The sequence below is a fragment of the Pocillopora damicornis genome, chromosome 6 (genome assembly GCF_964200805.1).
Source record: "Pocillopora damicornis chromosome 6, jaPocDami1.2, whole genome shotgun sequence".
In the NCBI taxonomy this organism is placed as follows: Eukaryota; Metazoa; Cnidaria; class Anthozoa; order Scleractinia; family Pocilloporidae; genus Pocillopora; species Pocillopora damicornis.
The window spans coordinates 9,964,462-9,988,657 of NC_142675.1; the positions used below are offsets into that span (position 1 = coordinate 9,964,462).

The window sequence follows — 24,196 nt, forward strand, 5'->3', positions numbered from 1 at the left end:
AAAAATATTTTATGTTTATTCTGGAACTTCAAATTCATACTACACTATTGAATTAGAGGGCTAGCTTTACTACAAAACCATTCACAAACCCATTAAACCAAACTTAGCTTTTATTTGTTTCGCATGTTTTACAAAGTAATTCAAAAGCTGAAACTAGTTTCTCCATAATTTTTGTCACTAGATACACGAGTCTTAGACTGGTCCAGTTCCCAGACTCCGTTATTATTGACAGGAGTACACTGGAACTGAAACTATGCGTAACGCTGAATTCAACAGCGAGCACATGAACGAACAAATGTGACAATGTTAACTAACTATAAAAGATGCAATGCTTTAAGTAAAATCTATATTTGATAGGCGAAACACTGACCTAACTGGTTAATGGAAACAGCCAAGGAATTCTTAAAATTTATTTACATTAACATATCTAGCAAACTAGGAAGACTTATGAAACCTGGATGACGATGACTGAATTTTCCAGTTTTAAATAAGTTGCGTGGCTCTCTTGTTCGACTATGGATGAGATTCAAATGGGCGACCACTGGATTTATCTCAACGTACGTGAAGTACCATCGTCTTTATGTTAGTCTGCGAGCAGGCTCCTATAAGTGGGGCCCTTATTATTGACGTTTTAGCACGAGCCCGCGTTAAATTATGAGGTCTTGAGCTTCACGAGTCGGCAAAAAGTCTGCCAGGGGTCTGGTGCTGATAATTACCAGACCTCCAGCAAACCTCTCCCCGAGTGGTCACAAATCTTCTCGCGGGGGGAGAAACGTGTGTCCTGCAGCACTAATAATAGGGGCCTGATCGCAGGCTATCTTTCTGTTTTTAACTATTTTCGGCCAACATAATTAAACTGTACCAAACTTAACGTTACTTCGTTTCGTGTAGGCATAACCTTCGAGGTTAAAAAAGGTTTGGAACTTCTATGCCCTATTTTTTTCGACATGGTTCAATCACGAGAACGTTTGTTTCACTTCTTGTCAGTCGCACATATACTACCGGGCTTATTCTTTTTTTTTCCTCAATGTAATTCATTTTCTATCTAAAGTGAACAACTCAGCAAGAAGCACCAACCTTTGGTGAACTCACCGACGAACGCGCCTTTCATTTCTCGCTCGACCGGAAAAGTCTTTCCTTATTGAAAATTCTGTAGCAAATTTTTTCATATTGGTAATCTTCTCTTGTCAAAAATACAACGCGAATATCGCTATTTGGCTTCTTCGTAATCCACTCTCAGAAGTCCTTGAGGGTGTGCGCGTATTCAACGACGACCCCATTTTCATCAAACCAAATAACTGACATAATTTATCTCAGGTGCTTTTTCCTCGGGCTCAGATCCCCGCGGTTGCCATTGATTTGGAGGTAGTTCGGGCTCCGGGGTGAGTGTGTTTCGTGACGATCGTAAAGATTCGGGTCTCCGGAAACCGTCCGAGTCCTGTGACGGAGGCCTAACGAGTTGTCCATGAATATTGATGTACGGCTATAACATAGAAGAAAAAGTAACGGAAGTATTAGAAAACTCTCGTAAAATGTTTGTGAGAAGAGTGAATTTTCTGCCTTCTATGAAGCAGAGTCTCGTAACTGATCTTGCTTTTTTTTTCCTTTAGATTCCCATTGCATTATTTGTCACGCAAAGCAGAGTTCCTGAGAGAATAAAGCAACAAAACAACACACGCTTAACCACACGAATAGAGCAGTTTTCGATTGAGTATCGAAAGTGAACCTACATTGCTTTGGTTTTGCCTTACTTCGCTCTGTGATTGGTCCAAAAAAAGTCGAGCCGTTGTCTCAACCAATCAAATGAAAAACTGACCAATTCCAACTTGCTTAGTCTACACTCAAGTAATAACCTGCTCGAAAATGACCTGAATAAGGTGAAAACCAAGAAATGCACACGCCGGCCACATCTATCGATGTTCGGTTTTACCAAAGCAGAAACCCCTTGAGACTCAAGGGTAGTGGAGGTATCATTTCATACTCTCGTTTTAGAGGATCTTTAAAATAACTTCGTTAATTGTTGTTGTTGTTTTTTTAAGAACTGCACAATATCACCCTGCACAGACCCTCCCGGTATGTACCTGTCTCTGTCGTCCCGGTGAAGAAGGTGGATGATAAGGCGCAGGTCCGTCCGAGTCATAGCGAGGATCCTGGCCGTCTGGTGGATAAACAATGTCGCGTAAAAACATAGGCGGCTCTGGAAGGCCATCATCTACATTAAAAAAAAAAAAAAACCATTAGGAAAGAAACAAAGCAGTAAAACAAAAACAACCAAATGACTAACAAAAATAGAAATTAACAGGTAATTTAGTGTTAACAACTGGGTTGAAAACGTAAATTAGCCACCGTAAAGGGTAAAAAAGCTGACGTTTCGAGCGTTAGCCCTTCGTCAGAGCTTAGCTTTTTTACCCTTTACAGTGGCTAATTTACGTTTTCAACCCAGTTGTTAACACTAAATTACCTGCTTTACTCTCCCACCGACGCAGCACCACAGTTTCTTTAGAAACTTACCCCTTTAGAAATTAACAGGCCGAGTGAACGATGACGAGTCAATTCAAGATTGAAACGCTTTACATCGTGCAACGTTTATCTCCAAATGGAGACAAGGGTCCAGGGTCCAGGGGCCCCTCTGAAAACCACTGTGGCGATTATTATTATTATTATTGTTATTATTATTATTATTTTTATTATTATTATTACTATTATTATTATTATTATTATTATTATTATTATTACAAGGCTGGTCACTTTCAGGGGTCAAAGGGTTAAATATGGAAAATATTAAACAAACTTGAGAAAAGTTTCACAAGATCTATAAGCTATGTATGTTATATTCTAAATCCATTTTTAACTTTACAATCTAAATTTCCCTGCACTGTTTTGTTTTGTTTTTGTTTTCTTGGCTGCTGTTAGTTACATATTTAATTCAAATCAGTATTGGAAGATATCATCCATGTCATAACAATTTTGTAATACCTATAAAATAATACACAGTATCATTCCCACTCATTCAGAACAATTTTGTAATACCTATAAAATAAATATATGTTATTTGCCGGCTGGGAGGTCCGTATGGTGAAAAACTGTGACCGAGGTCTTGAAAATACTGCCCGAGGCCGTAGGCCGAGGGCAGCATTTTCAAGACCGAGGTCACAGTTTTTCACCATATGGACCGACCCTTAGCCGGTAAATAACACATTTATTGTTTTTAAACTTGACGAAATTCTTTCCGAAAGAACCCGAATGATTTAGGGCTGTAAATACGGCGAGATCTTCCGTAAACTGAACAATTTTTGAGTGAGGAAATGGTATTTAAAATAGAGGTGATGCAAATTAAAGAGAGATGCCTCAGCGAAACATTTTCATTTCCGTAAAGATATAGGTGATTTAAAAGGCTTCGAAACAAACTTTGAAACATTATTTTTACAAGTATCTGTCACAATCTGACACCTGTCAATTAGAGAGCGCGCAAGAGAAAAAAAGCGTAGGAACATTTGAGAAACATCAGAACTAGTTTGGCAAGGACTGTCACGACAATGTTTTCTTCAATGATGTCAATGATCTAACGGAAAGTATTATTCACTCTCATCGACCATTCACTCATGTACGAAGATTTACCTCTGTTTATTAAGTAAACGGCGAGGAAAGTAATTGTGAGTAAATTCAATTTTTTTACTTTGAAGTTGTGAGAGTTTGCTGGTTTGTTTGCTGCAATGGCGTGTGTGACTCTGGTCTTTCCTTCACAAAAACTAAATTCGAACGGCACACTCCAACGAGACACAAGGGAATTTAATGCGGCCTTTTCTCAAAAAATTCCTTCAATTTCTGTTATGCAATTTACGGTACAAATGTCTAAATTGAAGGGAATTGGAAAGACTTACCGGGAGCGTATATTTGTTGTAGAACTTAAATTAAAACTTCGCTCGCTCTTTCACTACGAACAAATTGCTCGAGAAAATTCAGATATTAAATGAAAGAAAGTTCCATCGTTCAGTTTAACTGTAACCAAATACTTCACGTGTCAACTTTCTGGGTACTTTTTGTGAACGATTAAAATTAATTATAATTGCAGACGGTTTTTAGGCCGCGTGTCAACTTCGTAATGACACTATTGTTTATTCAAATTCATTCTGAAACCAATATTTTTCTGTCAACCAAATTGATGTGATAGAGAGAAAAGAGAGGATTCATTAGTTATTTATCGGCTTGAGGTAGTGACCGACGTGTTTGCTTAAAAATACTGCCCAGCCGGAGAACGAGGTATATTTATGAAAAAAATGACAACGAAAGTTGGGATGCACTCGGCGACTCAAGAAAGCGTTACCGTGGCCCGTGGGCAGAGATAGGAAAATACTGACCGGGTAAAGAACCAATCAGATTGCAGGATTCGTTACCGTGCCCTCTAAAAAAACAATAATACACAGTATCATTCTCTCTCATTCATAACAATTTTGTAATACTTATAAAATAATACACGGTACCATTCCCACTCATTCAAAGTCGGCTGTGAGACGACAACCTTACCGGGATAGTTTTGATAATTATTAGAAATCGGTCGGTTGCTAGGCAACATAGCCATAGGGGGTGGTAGGTCCGGGGGCCCCTCATTCGGTGGAAGATTGGACGGATCATCCAAATCTAAGTCGTCGCCATCATGCACTGGGAGGTCCTCGAATGATCTGTCCTCAGGGGTGTACTGTGGGGGAGGCCCTGTGTGGTTGGAACAAAAGAAAACTATATCAGCTTGAGAGCGTATTTCGATTACCTTCAATAGTAGTGGCCAATCAGAACGAAGAAAAACATCGCAAGACCCTGTAACATCTTAAAGTGAAAGCACTTTAAAAGAGACAAACGCAAGCAACCAAATCGTGATCTGAAGCAGTCTTAGATCTTGTTGATTGAGGAGGGTGGGGAAGGTAAGACTCTGGAATCTGACTCTGGAAAATGAAAATTACAACCCTCATCAACTTTTTCAAAACATCCTGTCACCCCCCCCCCCCTCATATTGAGTTGTTGTCAGGGAGGAGAGGGAAATGTTTCCGCTGCTGTGACTAGTACTGTAACTAAACGCACTCCAAGATTACTTTCAGCGCGTGCTTGAAACTGGCTCACATGAAGGCAAGGGCAAGACCATCTGTTCAGAATTGAACGAAGAATGCAGTCTGACGAGAAATACTCAGTACTCATGTTCGAGAATTTTGTCGCAGTTTTTCTATGCTGCTCTTCGCTCACTCTTCAAAGGCACGATTTTCTTTACCTGGGTAAAAGCTAGAAACCAAGGTTTGAACATTAATGCAAACACTTCTGTCATAAGCAAAAATATCTTTATTACGAATGACAGTTCATCTCGAAAACGAAAAAGATCAGTTTAATTTTTTTTGGGTGTGTGTCTACCCGTAGTTTCCAGAAATCTTGAAACAAAAAATTAAGAATTTAGTTGCCTTCATTTTCTTGAAGATTTCAGGAATTTATGAATCTCATCAAATACGAGTAACTAACAAGTTAAGTTATTGTTTTAAGTTTGTACTAACATCCTTTATAAGAGTCTTTCCAGTATGGAGGCCCATACATCTGTGGCGGTGGGCGAAGCCTCTCTGTTGAACGACAGCATGTTTTCAAATTTAGTTTTACATTTTTAAATAGTTTTACTTAAGGTTTAGGTGAGTGTTAAAACGTTATATTACGCTGATTAAAAGTACCATCATCGAAGAGCTGGCACTAATCTCTAATTGGCTCATAACACTCGGAAACTGTCCGAGTATTTCATGAAGATAGACCGATGATGTCACATTCCGAAGGAGCTGTATCACGTAATATGCTTTTCTTGAGTTTTACAATGAAGGTGCCAATCGTCAACAAAAATTTTCGATTTACTTTAACAGCGTTAGTTTAGCATCTTACACTCTACTTAAAGGTGGTGAAACGTGCGAGCAAATTGTTATTACGGCTATTACAATTTTAAAGAAATGTTTTTGTCCCAGAAGTGCAAGTGGAAAAAATTAAACCTTAGAGTTAAGCGAATTACTATTAATGATAATCACAGAGTCGTTTCGTGTTAATTGAATTGTAGTACATTAATGAAACATGGTTAAAGGCTTCCCCCAATAAGTTTGTTTTTCAATCAAAAGAGTAGTTATCCGCCCAACTGAATTAAGGTGAGTCATTTATACATTCATCACATGCAAAACGTTTAAGTGTTAATCAGCAGATTATTTCTCACAAAACTTTTGAAATAATATTTCTGTAAACCCACGATATTAGGTAGTTTTTTTTTAATGATATTGTTATTCCGCAAGCTGATAAGTTTGATAATCATGTTATTGTGTTTAAAAAAAACCTCCTACCAATCGCTGGCTCATTTGGTTCACGGCGAGGTCTCTTAGGTTTGGGTCTCTTCTGTGGCAAAGCATATGGCACCGTAGGATCAAGGGGCCCATTTGCAGGACGACCACTCGGGTTAGCCCCCATTGGCAACACCCTCGGCCCCATAACACGTCCGTCCCGGTCCACTGCGGCGTAACCTGGCTCTTCAATGGATTCTACATGTCTGTTGACCAAACCAAATCAAACAGTAAAGAACAAAAATTAAAATGATGCAAAATATTTTACGAACAAAAGGGGTAACATTTCATTGAGTAATTCTGAAAGATGAGGGCATATACCTAAAATAAATTTTCTGCGGCTTCTTAACCATGTATAAAGAACCTTACCAATCGACATCGGTTCACCTAAGACCCAGACCCTTTCACGGATCCTAATCCTAAGCTAAACCCTGAGCAATTCTCTAACATCAAACTTTAGACAATGACAAGGCCGTATATTACTACGTACCGAACCTAAAGTATTTAAAACTTTCTAGTCTCGTGTGGCATTTTTAGGCTCTGGTGTAAAGAAAAGAAATTCCTGTATTCGCTGAATCAAAGTTTAGACCAGCCCTACAAAAAATTCCTGAATTCATCCCTGTTCATTCCTTTTGGTTCCGAAAAATACAGAGCACTTTAAAGTCAACCTAACGAAGAACTACGCTTCAAAAAAAAAAAAAAAGGACAAATTTTTACCTCCGCCAAGAAAAACCACATACACAAATTTACTCAACACGTTTTGCGATTCCAACGAATAACTGAAAAAAATTGACTTGAATCAAGCACTAACCTTACTCTCGGGGGAGGGGGTGCAGACCTCTGGGGCGTAAACCGTTGTTCTCCATCACTCGAGTCTGTGGGCTCATCAGCTGGTCGAGCTTGTCTTGGTCGGCGGCCTGAATGTCTTCCCTGCCCTGGCCCTGTGAGGTCCCCTGTTGACTTCCTGGTTTTGGGTTTCCTTCCTGACTGCCGCATTGCCTCTTCAAACGAAGGTGGTTCATGGTACGGAGGCAGTGTGCTAAAATCTCTCTGGGGTCCCCTAGCCGAGTATGCCGAGTTCGCATCCAGTTCACCAGTGCTTTGCGCCAAACGGCCGTTTCTCACCATGCGGGAGCCTGGATTGAGTAACATTTCAGGCTGCTGTCGAACAGAATCTAACAGAAGAAAAGAACTTTTATTCTAAACTTTTTTTTCGTTGTTTGGTTGCATGAATCGTGTACTTTTCCCGAGCAGCTTAGCTGTGGATAGTCAGCGAAGTTCGTCGCACAAGGTACAGCGCGTTACCATCAATTTTTCTTTCATGGATGTTCTTTTCACTTTTTTTCTTTTTTTTGGCGACCGACTTTGCCGAACAGAAAGGACTGATCGTCAGTTTACTGTAAATATGTTTCTTATGTACGAATGAAAAAAGAAAATAGCTGCACATCTGTGCACACAAAGTCGAAAGCACTCAAGCTATTAAAAGCCTTTACCTTGTGACAGGTATCCATAGTTTACACCCTGACTGGAGTCTGGTTTTTTCTTTTTTGCCTCGGTTGAGTTCACAGACTGCATTGACGCAGCTGCGAGGAACGGATCATCTTCCACCGACTCCATACCGTAGCTACGCCTGTTTTCCAGGACACGTGTCACATCGGGGCCACCCACAACATAGCTGAGTAAGGTAAAGATGACACACTTGGCGTGAGAACATTGCCGCAACAGTTCTAACATGCGTCAACTTTTTCGGTATAAGTAATCAGGCACGTATGTGTGTGTTTTACTTTAAAACTTTATGATTAAACAAAGCCTTTTGTTCAAAGCTTGCAAAAGAGCAAATTCAATATCGTTTTCGACACAGAACGCTCATGGACATAGCTGATCCTAACAATAGACACAACACCCGCCTCATATAAATCTGGTTCACGAGCTCAGTTCAATGTAGGGAGAGCATTTGTCAGCCTGCCTAAAGTAACTGACAGCGATTCGAACCTTCATCAGGGGCTTATTCCATCCTCCATGTGTACTACAGCACCTATATACCTGTAAAGCGCGTGTACTTCGTGCGTGGGAATAACACGCGTTTCAAGTGCGTATAGTACCACGTGTGCGGTCGCAAAATTAAACGTGTAATAGAACTGCCTCCGACAGAAAAAAAATTTTAAGATTTATCAATCAAATATTCAAATACATAAATATTGGAAGAGCCCTCTTACTTTGTAGTTTGAGACATGGGAACATTATTAGCTGCAACAGAAAGAGAGAAAGGAAAAATTAATCAAATTACATTTTATCATTTCAATAGAGAGTTTCATATACGTTCTCGAAAATATTAGAGTAAATAACTTGTAAATGGAGCCTCACAGAGTGTGGTCCCATAAACCTTCTGATGCTACAAACAGACCGCGTAGTTGCTTTTGGATAAAAATTCGTACATAAAGCTTGTTAAGGAGTTGCAATAACAGCTGGGTAGCGGGTACAATTACTCACTGGCTACCCGCTCGCGGCCTTTTAATAAGCGTCATTCAACCGCGAGCTTAAGGTAATTGTAAATTCTCGTCAAATTGGTTGACATTTACGAAATACGAAGTAACAAACTAGAATAAACCTTATAATGCAGGAAAATACCACTGAAACAGTCTTAACCTTCAAAATTTCCCAAGGGAGCCCAGATCTCCCTCGGAAGAGGAAGCCCTCCAGGCGCTCAAAACTACCCGCCTACCATTCAAAAATACCCACTTGCATCCAATTTTCTTGTATAACCACTGTCCACACAGTCTTATACTTACCCCCGTGTTCCATCTTCCGACGCTTAAAGCAACACAATGCAAGGACGACAATGGCCAGGAGAAGAAGACCAGCAACTAAAACAATAACAGCAATCATCCAGTCCTTTAACGGTTCACCATCATCTCTTGCTCCTGGAAGAGGGCCAGCCGGAACTAAAAAACATTGACAAACGCATAAAAAATCTTTCTTGAGGACAGAATGTGTATAGTAAATCGCATGCAATCCTCGCACAAAGAGTAACTCACGGTTTGTACCTTTTTGAGAAACAAACTTCAACGACTTTTCCAGAACTCAGATTTATTTTTTATTCCAAATTTCACCTTGAATTCTTTCATTCCCAAGATTTCCGAATCAATTACCCATACGGTCTTTTACATATTTTCTACAACGTGAATTCTGAAAACTTTATTGCTTGAGTTAAGCAGATTTCCAGGACTTTCCAGGATCTGTAGTCTTTTTCCAAGACTTTCTAGCCCTGGGAAATGTCACAATAAAATTTAAGGACTTTCCAGGTTTTCCAGAACCCATAGGAACATTGTGATTTACGGGCTGGCATGACTGATATTTTAAGCCAGCTTCTAATTCAAAAGAAGCCTCCTAGTCAGAGCTGGTGTTTCCTCTCCCCGACTCGTTTCCAGTCTTCCCGAGGACGGAGAAACGCGCGTTCTGCAGCTCTCATAATGAGGACCTGCTCGCACGTTAATCAAATTATACCACGTACCTATATCACTATACACATACGCCGGAGAAGACTCCCCTGGTCGTTTCATATCCATTCTAAATCTGTATGAACTGTCAGCTTTCAGATCGCTCACTTTAAACTCTGATACAGATCTGTTCAGCTGAAAGGCTCCCTTGACAAGCTCCCACGAGCCCTCTCCTCCCTGCTGAATCTCAAGAGTCGCAATTGTTACTTGGTCATCTGCTATTGTCCATTCCACCAGTATGACAGAGGCGTCGTCTGATGCTCTCAAAGCTTTGACTGAAAGAAAGGACAAAAGAAGGATAATTTAGCTGACGTGTAGCTAAATCCTCCCTCCCCCCCTGCAAGGTAAGGAAAACTCTACTACGAGCGATGAAGGCGTAAATAGTCTACATGCAAGCCAAGTTTCCCTGCTAGCTGTAGCAGGAAGGTGTCAATGGCGTCAACAGTTAGCCATAAAACCACCAAATTTTTAAACCTTTAGACGTACAATTTCACAGATTACAATCGCTAATGCTAAAATATTTTCCAAACATACCAGTTCCTCTGTCCGGAGGTATCTGGGACTCTAAAAACGAACAAACGAAAAACGATAAGAACAGCAGTCATTGCCATCACGTAATATTTCATAACATTGCCAAACATTCTATGATTTACTTTCTTCATATATTTTTTTTGTTACCTGCTGTTTTATACTCCTTTGGGTCTGACGGTTGGCTTTGGCCAAGTTTATTAGAAGCTTGAACGGTGAATTCATACACTGTTTCCGGGTAAAGTCCGGGTATAGTGTGCATGTTGTTATCTGGGTGACCAACAAACTGTTCCACAAAGTCTCGGTTGCTTTGTTTGACGCGATAATGGATTGTGAACTCTTGATCATATCCTCCACTGTATCCAGGTGTCCAGCTCACATTAACGCTAACAGTTTTCGAATTTTGGTCTTGAAACGACTTCACGTCCACATTAATTGGTTTATCTGGAATCCCTGCCAAGAAAATGACTCTGTTTCAGTTTTAAAAGATATTTTAGGGTGGTGAAAATCTATTCATTAGACCGCTTGTAAGCAAGAGTTCCACTTAGTTTACACTTGAAATTCTCCTTGACTGGCGATGGATGGCTGGGGTGGTGATTTGCTGTCTTCAAAGTGCTGCATCACACTCTAGTGAAAAACCTCCCAGGATCTTAACCAATGTCCGACGATTGTTTAACACCTGCCAAAGACCCTTGCAGACTAAGACCTCTAAGGATCCTCAAATTAATTTTTCAATTTTTTACAATTTTTTTTTTTAATTAACTAACGATATGGTTTTTTTTAAAATACTTGCTGCTGATAATCTAAAGGTGGGATTCACATTTGTAAACACAGACATTTTGTATACTTCGGCCAATTTCTTCCTAGTTTTCCTGGTATCACACCATGAAACGTTACGCAAACCTCAAAGATTGATAATCGCCAATTTTCTTTTCCTTCTTGAGACTACAATCTGATGATCACACAGACAATTAGAAAAAAAAGTTAAGCTTAGAGTCCTACTGACCTCTTTTCCTTATGGTGTATTGCTGGTTGTCACTTCCCAGAAGATTTACAGCGACGCAATAGAAATGTTCCCCTATTGCACTGACTGCAACCTTCAATACACTGGTGTCTCTCTCCTTTGTGATGCTTTTCACTTTATCGCTCAATGAGCTCAGATCTTGTCCATTAAGTTGACGTTTCCATGACAACGACGGTGGAGGTTTGCCGCTGACGATACAAGTTAAATCGACTTGCTCGCCTTCATCACCAGGTATTTGGGTGCTTGTAGGGGTGGATGTGACAATGATCGGACGTGCTGTTAGAAAGAAGTTATTCTCTACTTTATTTAAACTGTGTAAAGCATTTTTCTGATTGATCAATTTTTTCTGCTTTCTGGTGATTTACAATCAATTTTCGCAACTATGCGATCTTTGAGGGTTTTTTGGACAAACAATATTTTAGCCTGCACACTCGCTTCTTTGCCGAAAGTAAGTTAGAAGCGTTGAGCAACGCAAGAAGGCCAGCGGTCTGCAAGGCATCTGGCAAACCACTTACAGGCCTGTTACCGGCTAGCGTTGCCCAAAGCATCAAACTTATTTGCAGGCGAAAAACCGGCTCCTACTGCAGAACCAATGACGAAAGCCTGCTCGCCGGCTAAGAATTTCACTGAAATTGGTTTCCCTAGTTTCAAACACAAGACACTGTTAACCGGATTTAATGATACATCAACTGCTGCCAAAGATCACATACCCAAGTTCTACATGGAAACACCATCAAAACATCTAACGAGCACGAGAACTTACTCTGAACATTAAGAGTGATTTCTTTCCAATCCTCGCCAAGTTCATTTTTAGCCACACATCTGTAGGTTCCATCATTGTTGCCACTTGTGTTGCGTATGATGCATTGCTCACCCGAGCAATCTAATTCATCACCTCCTATCTTTTTCCAGGTAATTGTTGGCTGTGGCACTCCCTTTGCACGACATGTCATTGTAACATTGTTTGTTTCATTAACTGTGAATGCACTTTGATAGGAAGTGATTGTTGGTGGATCTTTTGTAAAACAACAACAAAATAAGAAAGATAAGTGACAAATAAAAATTACCACAGGTGATGGGGCTATTAAAACAATTTTCCATGAAGTGCGCAACAAATCAGAGATTGCTTTGCTTTTGCTTTAACTTGCTTTGTGATTGGTACAGAAAAACTCGTGCCACTCTCTAAACCAATCAGATACAACACCAAAACCAATCACGAATTGGTCACCCACATTTTCCCGCGCTTTAGGCGGTTTGGTTATTTTTAGTTCTTATTGGCACTCAACCCATGAACTCTTATTAAAAGTTCTCATTAGCAATTCTCCTTACTGTCTGCTGTGCAATTCTTATGATCTTAGTTGAGAGAATTCGGTACTAGATCAACTAAAACTCCCCTGATTGATATTTTTCTCTATTCTCATCATTTGTCTGCTTGATATTGTATTGATATTGTAAGGAGATATTCTGTCTTGATCACTCATGGGAGTAAAACGGTGAAAGGTATTTTCCTTACTTCTGATTGGCCATTGAAATTACTATGGCTTAGGTTTTGCAACACGCAATTGAAAAGCACTCTAAAAAAATAAATACAACTTACGCTTAATAAGTAATTGTGCTCTGGCAGGAGGTCCTTCTCCTAGAGAGTTGGTTCCAGTACAGGAATACCATCCTGCATCAGCCTGAGTCACTGAAGCCTTTGTGAAAGTTGTTGTTACGCAGGCACTGCAACTTTCTCCAGGTATGTCAACTCCATTGAACTGCCACTTTTGTGAAAGGGTGGGCGGATTGCCGATGCTTTTACAAGAGAAGGTTGCTTCTTGTCCCTCAGACAGTGTGAGGTTTTTCGGATGATCAGCATCAGACTGAACAACTGGTCGATCTGAAGATTTAAAAAAACATCATTGAAACTCTATCTCAAAAGTAAATTGATGAAATAGTCTGATACACAAAGAAAAATGCCGAGGTTACTTACTTTCATACATCAGTGACCCAAGTTAAATTGGCAATAAATAATAATCAAATCTAGCACAAATCACTTTCAAATTCAAACGAAAATTAGACAGCTACACAAAGCAGGGGCATAAAATTTGGACTCAGCACTCTGTCAATACCAGCATTACAAATTAGACCCTGGAATGTGATTGAGTCATGTGGCCCATTAGTTAGAGCTTCTCCCAGTTCTGTAACATGATGCAGCTCACAAAATTATCCCTCCCCCTAATTGAGATGCTATTCCAACTCAAGATCCCCCCCTGCATTTCATCAGGCTTCTCACTGATACCCATTATACTCTTGGGTAGAAAGAGGATCTGCAAGAGTAAAGTGTCCTGCCTAAGAACACAACATAGTGACCCACGTCAGGCTCACAAAATTGTCCCTCCCCCTAATTGAGATGCTATTCCAACTCAAGATCACCCCATGCATTTCATCAGGCTTCCCACTGATACCCATTATACCCTTGGGTAGAAAGAGGATCTGCAAGAGTAAAGTGTCCTGCCTAAGAACACAACATAGTGACCCACGTCAGGCTCACAAAATTATCCCTCCCCCTAATTGAGATGCTATTCCAACTCAAGATCCCCCCCTGCATTTCATCAGGCTTCCCACTGATACCCATTATACCCTTGGGTAGAAAGAGGATCTGCAAGAGTAAAGTGTCCTGCCTAAGAACACAACATAGTGACCCACGTCAGGCTCACAAAATTATCCCTCCCCCTAATTGAGATGCTATTCCAACTCAAGATCCCCCCCTGCATTTCATCAGGCTTCTCACTGATACCCATTATACCCTTGGGTAGAAAGAGGATCTGCAAGAGTAAAGTGTCCTGCCTAAGAACACAACATAGTGACCCACGTCAGGCTCAAGCCAGGAGCTTTTGAGGCAGATTCCAGAGAGTTGACTGTAAGGCCATTGCACATGTCACCTACTTCTATAAGGGCGAGCATGTACTAACAGTATTAAAAAGAATTGGGAAATACTCTGACTTCTAAAAGCATAATTCACAGAGTGATAGCAAAGCTTTTAATTAAAAAAAGGTATTGTTAAATAATTTAAGAAAATGAAGTACAGTATCAGTGTCTCAGTTGAACATCAACATGATCACAAGTCAATCACATTAAAAAAACATATCCGAACAACCCTTGAAGAATCAACAATTTTGCAACCAGTCTATAAGAGTTTTAGTTTAACACTGCCATGTAATGTACACATACAGTGATTTTACTGTGCTAATTGCCCTCAATTATACGAATAAGGCGCAAACTGAAAAAAACAAAAAACAAAAAACAAAAAACAAAAAAAACCACAAGAAAACAGAGAGAAGAGACAGGACTAAGTCCTGTCCACCTTTGTCTGAAACAACTGTAACAGAGATTGCCAAGTTGGAATTGGGTTCTGAGGCCATACATAGCATTGCATTAAGACCAAACTCAGCATTTTCCATGATCTTGCAAGAAAAAAAAGGATGGTTGCTATCCTAACAAAAATCCCTATTCATTTGATCAAATACTTACAGCGCACTTCAAGATCTGTGGTTTGCCTCCTCTGACCAGCACTGTTGAAAGCCACACAAGAGAAAGTCCCATTCTGCTGCCAGGTTACTTTATCAATAGTAAGATAAGAAAGAGTTCTCAAAAGTTTGGAATTTTGAACTGGTGCGACTTCAGTTGTGATATTGTATGGCGTGCCAGTCAGATTTTTTTCACCCAGCTTCCAAACAATTTGAGCATAAGGTTTGGCTTGAACTGTGCATGCGTAGTTCACCGTTTCATTTTCAGTCTTTGTTTGTTTGTTTGGCAAATTACTCTGGAATGAAGGTGGCACTGTAAAATAAAGACAGGCAAAATGTGTTAATTAAATTAATTTTGCAAAAGATAAAATCATGGCCTCACTTCATAGATTTGTAATACAAAAAAAGTAAAAGAACTTTAAATACAAAGCTACATATATTTCTGGCTGTGGAATTAGGCGAACAACAGCTTTAACATGGGAGATAAATTGCAGAAAAAAATTAATTTTGCACAAGATTAAATCATGGCCTCACTTCATAAGTTATACTGGAAACAAAGATCAATTGCCAGAAAAATGTGCATGGGGTGTTCATTTGGCAATGGATATAATCACAGAATGCTACACATTATACCCAGAATAGTCTGGCTAAATTTCTGTGGCCTGACCTTTCTATTTATCTTTCATTTTTTGTATAGACCTAGTAAACATTTTGCTTTCACTTCATAACACAGTGAGTGTTGTCAAGGAAGACCCTGGATATACACAAGTAACCTTTACATTTTCCTGTTTTTCACTGACACCAGTTTTGCACTTTTTGACTTAACAGTTCACAGAAATCTGATGTGCCACTATTTTTGAACAAATCAGTAATTTTGCATTTATTCTGATTTCTGAAAACTGTTTTTTTCCTTCTAAAAAACTGTGGTTTTACTTCACTTATCCATGGTGGTTGTGTGTTTTGCTAGAACTATATGTATTTCTCACCTATTACTTTGACTGTCAATAATTTTGATGGCCCATCTCCAAGAGCATTTCTTGGCACACAGTTGTATGAGTTATCCTCCTCAGTAAGCTGTACATTAGGAATTGTGTATCTTCCCCCTGAGGTGCCAGCCAGTATTGTTGTACCTGATGGTGTTGTACGTTGGATGGTGTAAGTTGGAGTAGGATAGCCATTTGCAGTGCAAGTAAGAGTTACACTTGTTCCTTGCACAGCATTATTGTCAGGATTCCCAGTTGTAAAGGTTGTAACAGTTGGTTTATCTGTCAATTAGTAAGAGAAGCTCAGAATCATTCTTAAATTGCATGTTGTAATCAGACACCTGTTAAGCCACTTTATCACCTGACCAACTTGATAAATTTTAACTTTTTCTAGAATGTGTATGCTTCAACCAAAATGAAAGATATTTCCGCTAGAGTGATGCCTATGAAAGATATCATCTAGTTCATGAATTACCAAGAGAAGCAACGAGTAACATTCACCCTTTCACCCCTAAAGAGTGACTAGCTCTTACGTCACACCTGAGTCAAACATTAAGGTCTCAAGAAGAAAGGAAATGATCACCAACTAAAGAACCTCTTGATTGTTTGACAAACTCTCCTTATCAAAACCTTAAGAAATGTATATAGAACAGTATGGAGAATATATATACTGACGTTAACAGGGTGTAAAATGTGAATTTATAAATTGTCATCTCAAATGACTTTCAGGTCAACATGATTTTAAAATTTTTCACTGTACCACACTAGTTTGAAATAAATTTAACCTGCATCATATGAAAGTCTGTTTCAAACTTCAAAAGTTCTTCATGGTACTGAACTTACATCTCACATTCACCAGCCTTGTTTCCTGAGCACTACCAAACGTATTTGTTGCCACACATGTATAGTTCCCTGCATTCAACACTTGGGCACTTGCAAGTTGCAAAGTGTTTTGTGAGTCTCCAATTGCTCCTCCATTAAACGTCCATGAGTAGGAGGGTTTTGGAAATCCATCAGCCTGGCATGTGAGGGTTAAGCTTTGACCAAGTTCCACAACTGCTGGATTTGGATTCACTGTGACTTGCTGAGGTGCATCTAGGATGAAAAAGAGGCAGTATGAGCTTACACCTGTCAGTGTACCAGTCTATCCTTACAGAGAACAAAAGACACAATATAGCATGCAGCAACCCAGAAATGCTTCAAACATGGAACATCTCATGCAAGGGTTTCGAAAGTAAAAGGGCAATGGGTGGACCTACCCAAATATAATGCGCTACACGTAGCTACCTGCTTGTGGCCTTCACACAAATTTGTAAGTTGTCCTCCTAATATACATGTACAGGTACAGTAATTATCTTCAAATTAACTCATATCTAGGCACATTGCAACATACCATAATGGTTTGATTTTGCACCTGCGGTGCTTTTTACTTTTATTACCTCTAGGGAGGATGCTTATTCAGAACAGAGTGCTTATAAGAAAAAAGGTGCTTATTTCTCTTTTGAGGAACAACAACATAGTGTGCCAAACAAAACTGTGATTTCAGGGAGATCAACAACACAAGAAAAAAATGTGCTTGTTTCCTTGGATCCTTTCTGGCCAGAACAACCAGCCATGCAATCTCTGAGAAATTTTGAGACAGCCTCATTACTTTGAAAAACAGTGTACTCACATGGACATAATAGTTGAGAGACTGAGTAGATGACTAATATTTTTGTAATGAAACTTTATGTAAGCAATTTAAGGAAAATGAAGCATGGTCGATCTCAATTCACATGTAATTTAACATTGCCGTCATTGAAACAGAATAGGGGCACTTAGCACTTATTGGAATAGGGGAGTTTTCATAAGGAGGTCCTCACTGGATTGAGGAAGCTTACTCAAAATGGGCACTGATTAGAATAGTGGTACTTATTGCCAAAAAAAAAATTTAGGCTTAGTACAGAGGGGACGCTTATTGGAAGGAGGGCACTAAATATAATCACTGTCAGTGGTAAATTGGATCAAACCTAAAAATGCAAGAAAATGAAACTGCAGGGGCCTTCACCCCCAAATTTTCCTAAGGAGCCCAGACCCCCTTGGCAACAAGAGGCTCTCCAGACCTTCTCTGCCTGCTACTCTAGAGCACCCATTGGCATCAAATTTTAATTAAACCAGTATCATGACTTGCACAAGAAAGCAAAATCAGCAAACATATTTCACAAATTTACAACATGGTCCAGTTCATAACAAATAACATAACTTACAGTTGACCAATAAGAAAGCAGATTTTCTATTTCCAGTTCCAACCTCATTTGTACCATCACACGAGTATTGCCCAGCACTTCCCTTCTTAGCATTCTTGATCGTCAGTCTGCTTTGTGTATTGCTAATTTTCAAAGTTTCAAAATCTTGTGAATTGGATATCTCATTGCCATCCTTAAACCATTTGTATGTGGTTGCAGTGGGAAATGCTTCTGTGATACACAGAAATGTGGTAGTACGACCTTCTAGGACAGTTTGATTACTGCTCAAACTGCTTGTTTTGTGTGCAGGACGGACTGTAAGATAAAAATATGAAAACATTAAAGGAAATCTTTATCATTGGCTTACATAAGGATTAAATGATAAAGCTACAGTACACTTTACAGCCCTTAATGTATACTTCTGTTATAGACTGGACTTTCTATTGGTTTCCCAGCCTAATAACCCATGCAGAATGTAACAAAATCGTGAGAATTGTTTATCAACCACAAACTAAAGGTGAGAGTCTTACAAACTTTTCTTGTGTTCTTCCAACATCTCAAGTGGGTTATTACACCCAGTAAATCAGTAGAAAATTAGATAAACTGCTTTTACAAAATGAAGTTAAAACATTTCCATTTTGTATGGGTTTAAGGGTGCAGTAATCAATAGTTTTTTTCCCAATCAATCAGCAGGCAAAATATCTCAGTTATTTACCCCTTTAACTCCCATGAGTGACCAAGACAGAATTTCTCCTTAGAATATCAATACAATATAAACCAAATAAATCATGAGAATAAAGAAAAATATAAATTTGGAGATAATTAGTTGATCCAATACTAAATCCTCTGAACTAACATTATAAGAATTGTATGGTTGACAGTGAGGAGAATTACAAATTTGATCTGGGAGTTGAAAGGTTCATAAACAGGAATAGTCACAACAATTTTCAATCTTTCTCAAAATTACCTTTACATGAACAATTGAGAAAATGATCCCATGAACATGAAGAAAATGTTTTAACAGATGTCCTGGGAGATAATGTTCAGGACTGACTGTCAATGACATTCATTCTTTGTATAACAGGTATCATAAAATGTCCTCATGGATAAAAATTCAACTAAAGACCACATCATTTTGACTTTTAACTGAAGTATTGTGAAAATGTGGTTTGTTTTGAAATTACAGAACACACCAAAAAAAGAAATTAGGTGAACTTGAATTCAATCCTGGACTCACAAGAAACAGACTTCTGAAAGTTCAAAACCTCTTCTACATGTTACTATTCATGCATGTCTTTGTTGGCCATTTCAGTCTGAGAATTGTCCCTGATCCCCTCTAAATAATGTATATCAACTGTACATGTATGTTGTCCAATATTTATTGCATTCAGTCTTGGATATACATGTACATTTTCAAAAGATAAGTACACATGCGATTGTTTGTCTCAAAATGTGGTCACTATGCTCGTGGATCGTGATGTTTGAACTGCATACTGCTTCTCTTTTTTAGGCCATGAGGGAGATTGTGTAGTTGCATCACCTATCAACTGTTGTGCTCAGCTGTGACTTTTTTTCTTAGCAGTTTATCACACGTTTCTTTGTTGGGCATTTCTATCAATTTGACTAAGCTGGTAATTTCCTCAGTCTTACTACCCATCTATTTAACATTGTCAGTATCACAATAGTAAACAAAATGTATGAAATAAACTATCCAGGGAAAAGAATAAAAGTAGGTATTGTGAGTTGACTTACATCTAACTGTAACCTGAACAGTGTAAGAGTCACTGTACGGGCCAGGAGTTGGAACATTAACAACAGCTTCACATTTGTACGTCCCTGCATCATTCCTGCTGGCTGATGTTATTGTGTAGTTGGAGTTATTTGGATCTTCCGGAATCTTCACATCATCTTTATACCACCTGTAAGTGGGTTTGGGGTTGCCACTGGCAACACACAACAATGTTCTTGTGGCACCTTCATCCAAAGTTGGAGCTGTTGTAGTTTTGAGTGTAATTGTTGGGCGCACTGTGTATAAAAATGATTTTTTTTTTATAAATACAAAGATCAGATAATCAAGTGATTTTTACAGTATCATAAAATATTTTGGAATTACCGAATAAAAGAGTTTCAGTTCTGGGGTTCAAATCTGTCCTTACACCTTGACACACTTAGCAATTTTATATTTATAGATAATTTTATATTTATAGATAAGTGAAAATCACTGAGTGTGCTTGACGCAACAATGGAAATTTCTGTCAATTGCTACAGTGGGTATATAGGATGATTGCTGATATCTGGTAGGTCAGATATCACTAGTATTTGCTGGTGATCAAATGGCTGAGCAGAATCAGTGAATAAAATCGCCAAATGTGTTACTGGCTTTAGTTTAAAAACTTCAAAATTAAGAAATACTTCTGCCACCAATATTAATAGTAAATTAACTTGGTTGAGGAACTTACCAACAACAACTAGTTGAGCAGTATCTTTAATCACAGGAGGGACACTATTGGTGAAATACACTTGACAATCAAAATCACCATTGTCCTGTGTCTGAACATTCGATATTCTCAGTGTTGCAGCCTCTGACACTTGATACCGTGCACTGAGAACTAAGGGTTGTCCATTTGATGGTTTCGTAGCAACCCAATTATTATTGTGAAACCAAAGTACTTCTCTGATTGTTTTCCCATTGCTGTTGAAATTCCATGACAAGGAAGCGGCTTGACCCTTTAACTGATACACAGGACTGTTTGGTTTATTTGTGAAACTTTGACTGTCTGGAAATATACAAAATAAGAAAAAAGAAGTATTGATGACAGTAAAAGGCTAAAAGACTATCAAGAGAAATTTCCAACTTGCTTAACTCAAAGGTGCCAAATAGGAACTCAAGTCTCAAAACATGGTAAGGGGAGAAATTTTAATCTCGTTTTTTTTTTTTTTTTTTTAAGGTGAACATGACAATTTTTAAGTGTTGGAGCATTCTTCTACTTTAACCATTTAACTGCCACGATTGACCAAGACTGAATTTCTCCTTACAGTACTAAAACAATATCAAGTAGATAATTCACAGTAGGTGAATTATTAACAAGATTGTGGACATGATAAGAAGAAAAAAGATAGGAAGCACTCAGGAAGTTTACAGAGCTTGAAAGATTTGTAAGAGTTGCTGCTTACATAGGTGAAAACAACTCTAACCTCCTAACAACAAAGAACTGTCTAAAACTTTCCAAGTGCTTTTTAATTCAATGAAGACACTTTTAATTCAATAACATCCTCAACATGGTATTTTAAAAGTTGTACTAAGAGAAATTGCCTCTACTACAAGTACACTTTACTCATTAATTTTATTATCAGCAAGTATATTGGGAAGATGAAGTGGGCTTGCTTATCAAAATATTCCAAAAAAGAAAGCCAGTCATTTTTGGAATGAATTGGTGGAATGGAATGGGTACCCTGTGCCACATTTCAACCATTTATGCAAGAATAGTGGATGAATGAAATATGTCCCTTCAGCTTTACACAGAGCAAATAGAACTTGCTAAAGCAGAATTGAATGAATCTCGCACTGATGTAGCATAATGATCAATTTCTACACAGCCTACAAGAATTACCCAAACATTGAATGGTTTGCAATCCTAGATTTACTTTAATCAGATTCCAAACTTAATCAGTTAATATCATTAGAGCATTTGTAACAGCTGCATAGTCCTTGTTTTAAGTGTTTGATAAAATGGTTTCACTTAGTTGGCTTCCCAAGTAGCGATTGTACAGGCATGAAAAATAAATTACATTTTGTTATAAGCGGTTCACTGGTCACCAAAGCCGATGGCAAGTGATCCGTTGCTTTCATTGCTCAACTTTTCTGTATGATAATAACTTTCATCATGAATAACACTCCTGTTTGGTTTATGTTGGAGCAAGACTATTTTGAAATCAAACTGGCCGTACACTTTCAAATCAGCCAATATATAATTATTCGCCCAATTACTCCTCATTTGCTCGATTTATCGTTATCGTTACAAAAGCACGGTGTATGACGAGTTTACAATATAAGAAAAGTACAAAATAGACTTGATGTAAATTCGCTGCAAGTTTGAAGAAGACTTAGTGAAATGCTCTTGAATCTAAAACAAACAAATAACTGCTGGGCAATACATCCAAGATAAACCTTAGTAAAATGTGCTGAAATTAAGAATAATTTTTAACAAACTGGAGGAGATATTAGCGCATAATAAGCTGAAATCCGTTATCTGTGGCTTGTAACAAGCTTATATATTCGAGGTAAGATTAGATGGGAGAGCCGAAACCTATACAACGCAAATGACATGAAATATTGAGCTAACAATGTAAGGCTTTACCTAAATAGTCAACACAGGTACAATAATTTACTCCCTTAACACAGAGTTCATGTACGTGTGATGTTAGCAAGTTACCAGCCACGTTCACGATTGTTTTTGGTCGAGCATGCCTCTAATCGAGGTGTACTTAACAGCGACGGCACCCTCAAATAGGGCTCATCAAAATGACAAGAAAAGCAATCATTATAATTCCTAACTTCCGATCAAAGCAATTTATTTACTTCTCAATTTTGGTACTACTGAAAACTCCTGAGAAACTTCGCGATTGCATAAACATTCAAACTCATCGAAGGTCGAGTGCAGTACACGAATCGTGCGTATGTTATCAATATTACTCACCTACAAACCGCAATCCACCGATAGATAACAAAGCCACGAGTCTAAAATACACCATAAACATCTCTATCACCGTTTTATGGTCCTAACAAGACTTTCGAAAATACGTTTGAACGTCACTCTCGATTCACCGATGCATGTTTTGCACTATTATCAGGAAACAGGGAAAACAATGCTTATCAACGGTGGATGCCTAAGAGAAACCTCGTGACCAATAACAGAGCATACTGGAAGTCATGTGATCCGTATTCGAATGACCTCAGCATTGTGGGAGTGAAAATGATGGATAAAAATAACAGTGATGAGCAAAATTGAATGGAATCTTTGGAATGACCACTTAATAAATTTATGACTCGCCCGGAGGAAATCGGGTAGGATTTTACAACCACGGTCACCAAATTAACGCTTTTAATCGCCGAAAATATTACAATGGACAAATGAACATTTACACTCAAGTTTTGTATTGAACACGGAGATTTCACGCGATGAAAACAGTGATCTTACAGGCGGGAAAGATTGCGTGACCAGGTATTTGGACAAGTCTGTAATATTACAAGTAATATTGCGACAGTAAAGAAAGTAGAATCCAACGGTGCCTAATATTGTATAAAGTTCGTTTTTCTTCTTTTTCTAATTGGCGTTTTATGTTTAAAATCTTAGGGCTCTAGAGATCAGGGCAAGTTTAACATTTGTATTGTCGGCCTGATCGCGACTAAGGGAGATTTTCCGTAAAATTTTCATGCACTTTCAAGCGGAGAGAGGATAGGAATACAGCGGAATACTAAATAGCGGATGTTGTTGAATTAAGAAAGCTAATTTTAGGGCTAAAATTATTAATGGTTTATGATGGATTGACAAAAATTATTTGTTAGCCGTGAAAGGGTCAATGGTTTCTCATTTTGGACTCGTGGCATTTAGTTGACAGATTAGCCGAGTGTTTCCGAACAAAAGAAACATCATTGACCGATCACGAATTGTTCCGGAAACCTACGCAAATTTTAGCGCATATCCAGATACAGTGTCCCGGAAACCTAAGCAATTATTTAGCACGTTTTTAGACACGGTGTAAGGTGAGAAATTCATCACGTCCCCAATCACCAATTGTTCCGAAAGCCTGTAAAATTTTCTGGCATTAGCAATCAAGGATCTGAAATATACCTTAATACAGGTCAATAGGATGAGATAAGGTGCTATTACGTCTTGAATTACTGATTAGCCAATTTATTCTACAAGATGGAAGCTGATAAGGCAGTCGTCCCGCCATAGCTGCATAGACCTTCTTCCCCGGGAATCCTCTAGCACGCTCATTAAAACAAGCAAACAACAAACAAAAATCTACCACTACTGATATTTCGAACCTCCGATATTTCTTGATTCATAAACAAGTGCCACAGC

General features: G+C 38.6%; 1 protein-coding gene across 3 annotated transcripts; it reads right to left on the reverse strand.

The window, feature by feature from the left end:
- Positions 1 to 92: 92 nt before the first annotated feature.
- On the reverse strand, positions 93 to 22,874 carry LOC113684177 (cell adhesion molecule DSCAML1). 3 transcript variants are annotated; one of them, XM_089208942.1, is made up of 22 exons: positions 22,805 to 22,874; positions 20,567 to 20,884; positions 19,860 to 20,132; positions 18,129 to 18,422; positions 16,726 to 16,977; positions 15,886 to 16,164; positions 14,904 to 15,212; positions 12,988 to 13,269; positions 12,154 to 12,405; positions 11,373 to 11,666; positions 10,517 to 10,819; positions 10,373 to 10,402; positions 9,853 to 10,113; positions 9,131 to 9,283; positions 8,558 to 8,588; positions 7,835 to 8,016; positions 7,153 to 7,516; positions 6,345 to 6,547; positions 5,532 to 5,594; positions 4,525 to 4,710; positions 2,082 to 2,212; positions 93 to 1,483 (listed from the first exon to the last, which is right to left on the reverse strand). In XM_089208942.1, the coding sequence occupies exons 1-22, from the start codon at positions 22,863 to 22,865 to the stop codon at positions 1,286 to 1,288; spliced, it is 4,719 nt and encodes a 1,572-aa protein (XP_089065068.1). In that variant the 5' UTR covers positions 22,866 to 22,874; the 3' UTR covers positions 93 to 1,285. The 3 variants fall into 3 exon arrangements, with proteins under 3 accessions (XP_089065068.1, XP_089065069.1, XP_089065070.1); XM_089208943.1 differs by lacking the exon at positions 5,532 to 5,594; XM_089208944.1 differs by lacking the exons at positions 15,886 to 16,164; positions 16,726 to 16,977.
- Positions 22,875 to 24,196: the final 1,322 nt, after the last annotated feature.

Excerpts from the sequence above, each read along its gene's own strand:
- LOC113684177 (XM_089208942.1), bottom strand. The coding sequence starts at position 22,865 with ATGTTTATGGTGTATTTTAGACTCGTGGCTTTGTTATCTATCGGTGGA. Across the intron at positions 10,403-10,516 it reads AAAGGAGTATAAAACAGCAG|AGTCCCAGATACCTCCGGAC; the intron begins GTAACAAAAAAA and ends GTTCGTTTTTAG. Across the intron at positions 9,284-9,852 it reads GTATGTGTATAGTGATATAG|TTCCGGCTGGCCCTCTTCCA; the intron begins GTACGTGGTATA and ends AATGTTTTTTAG.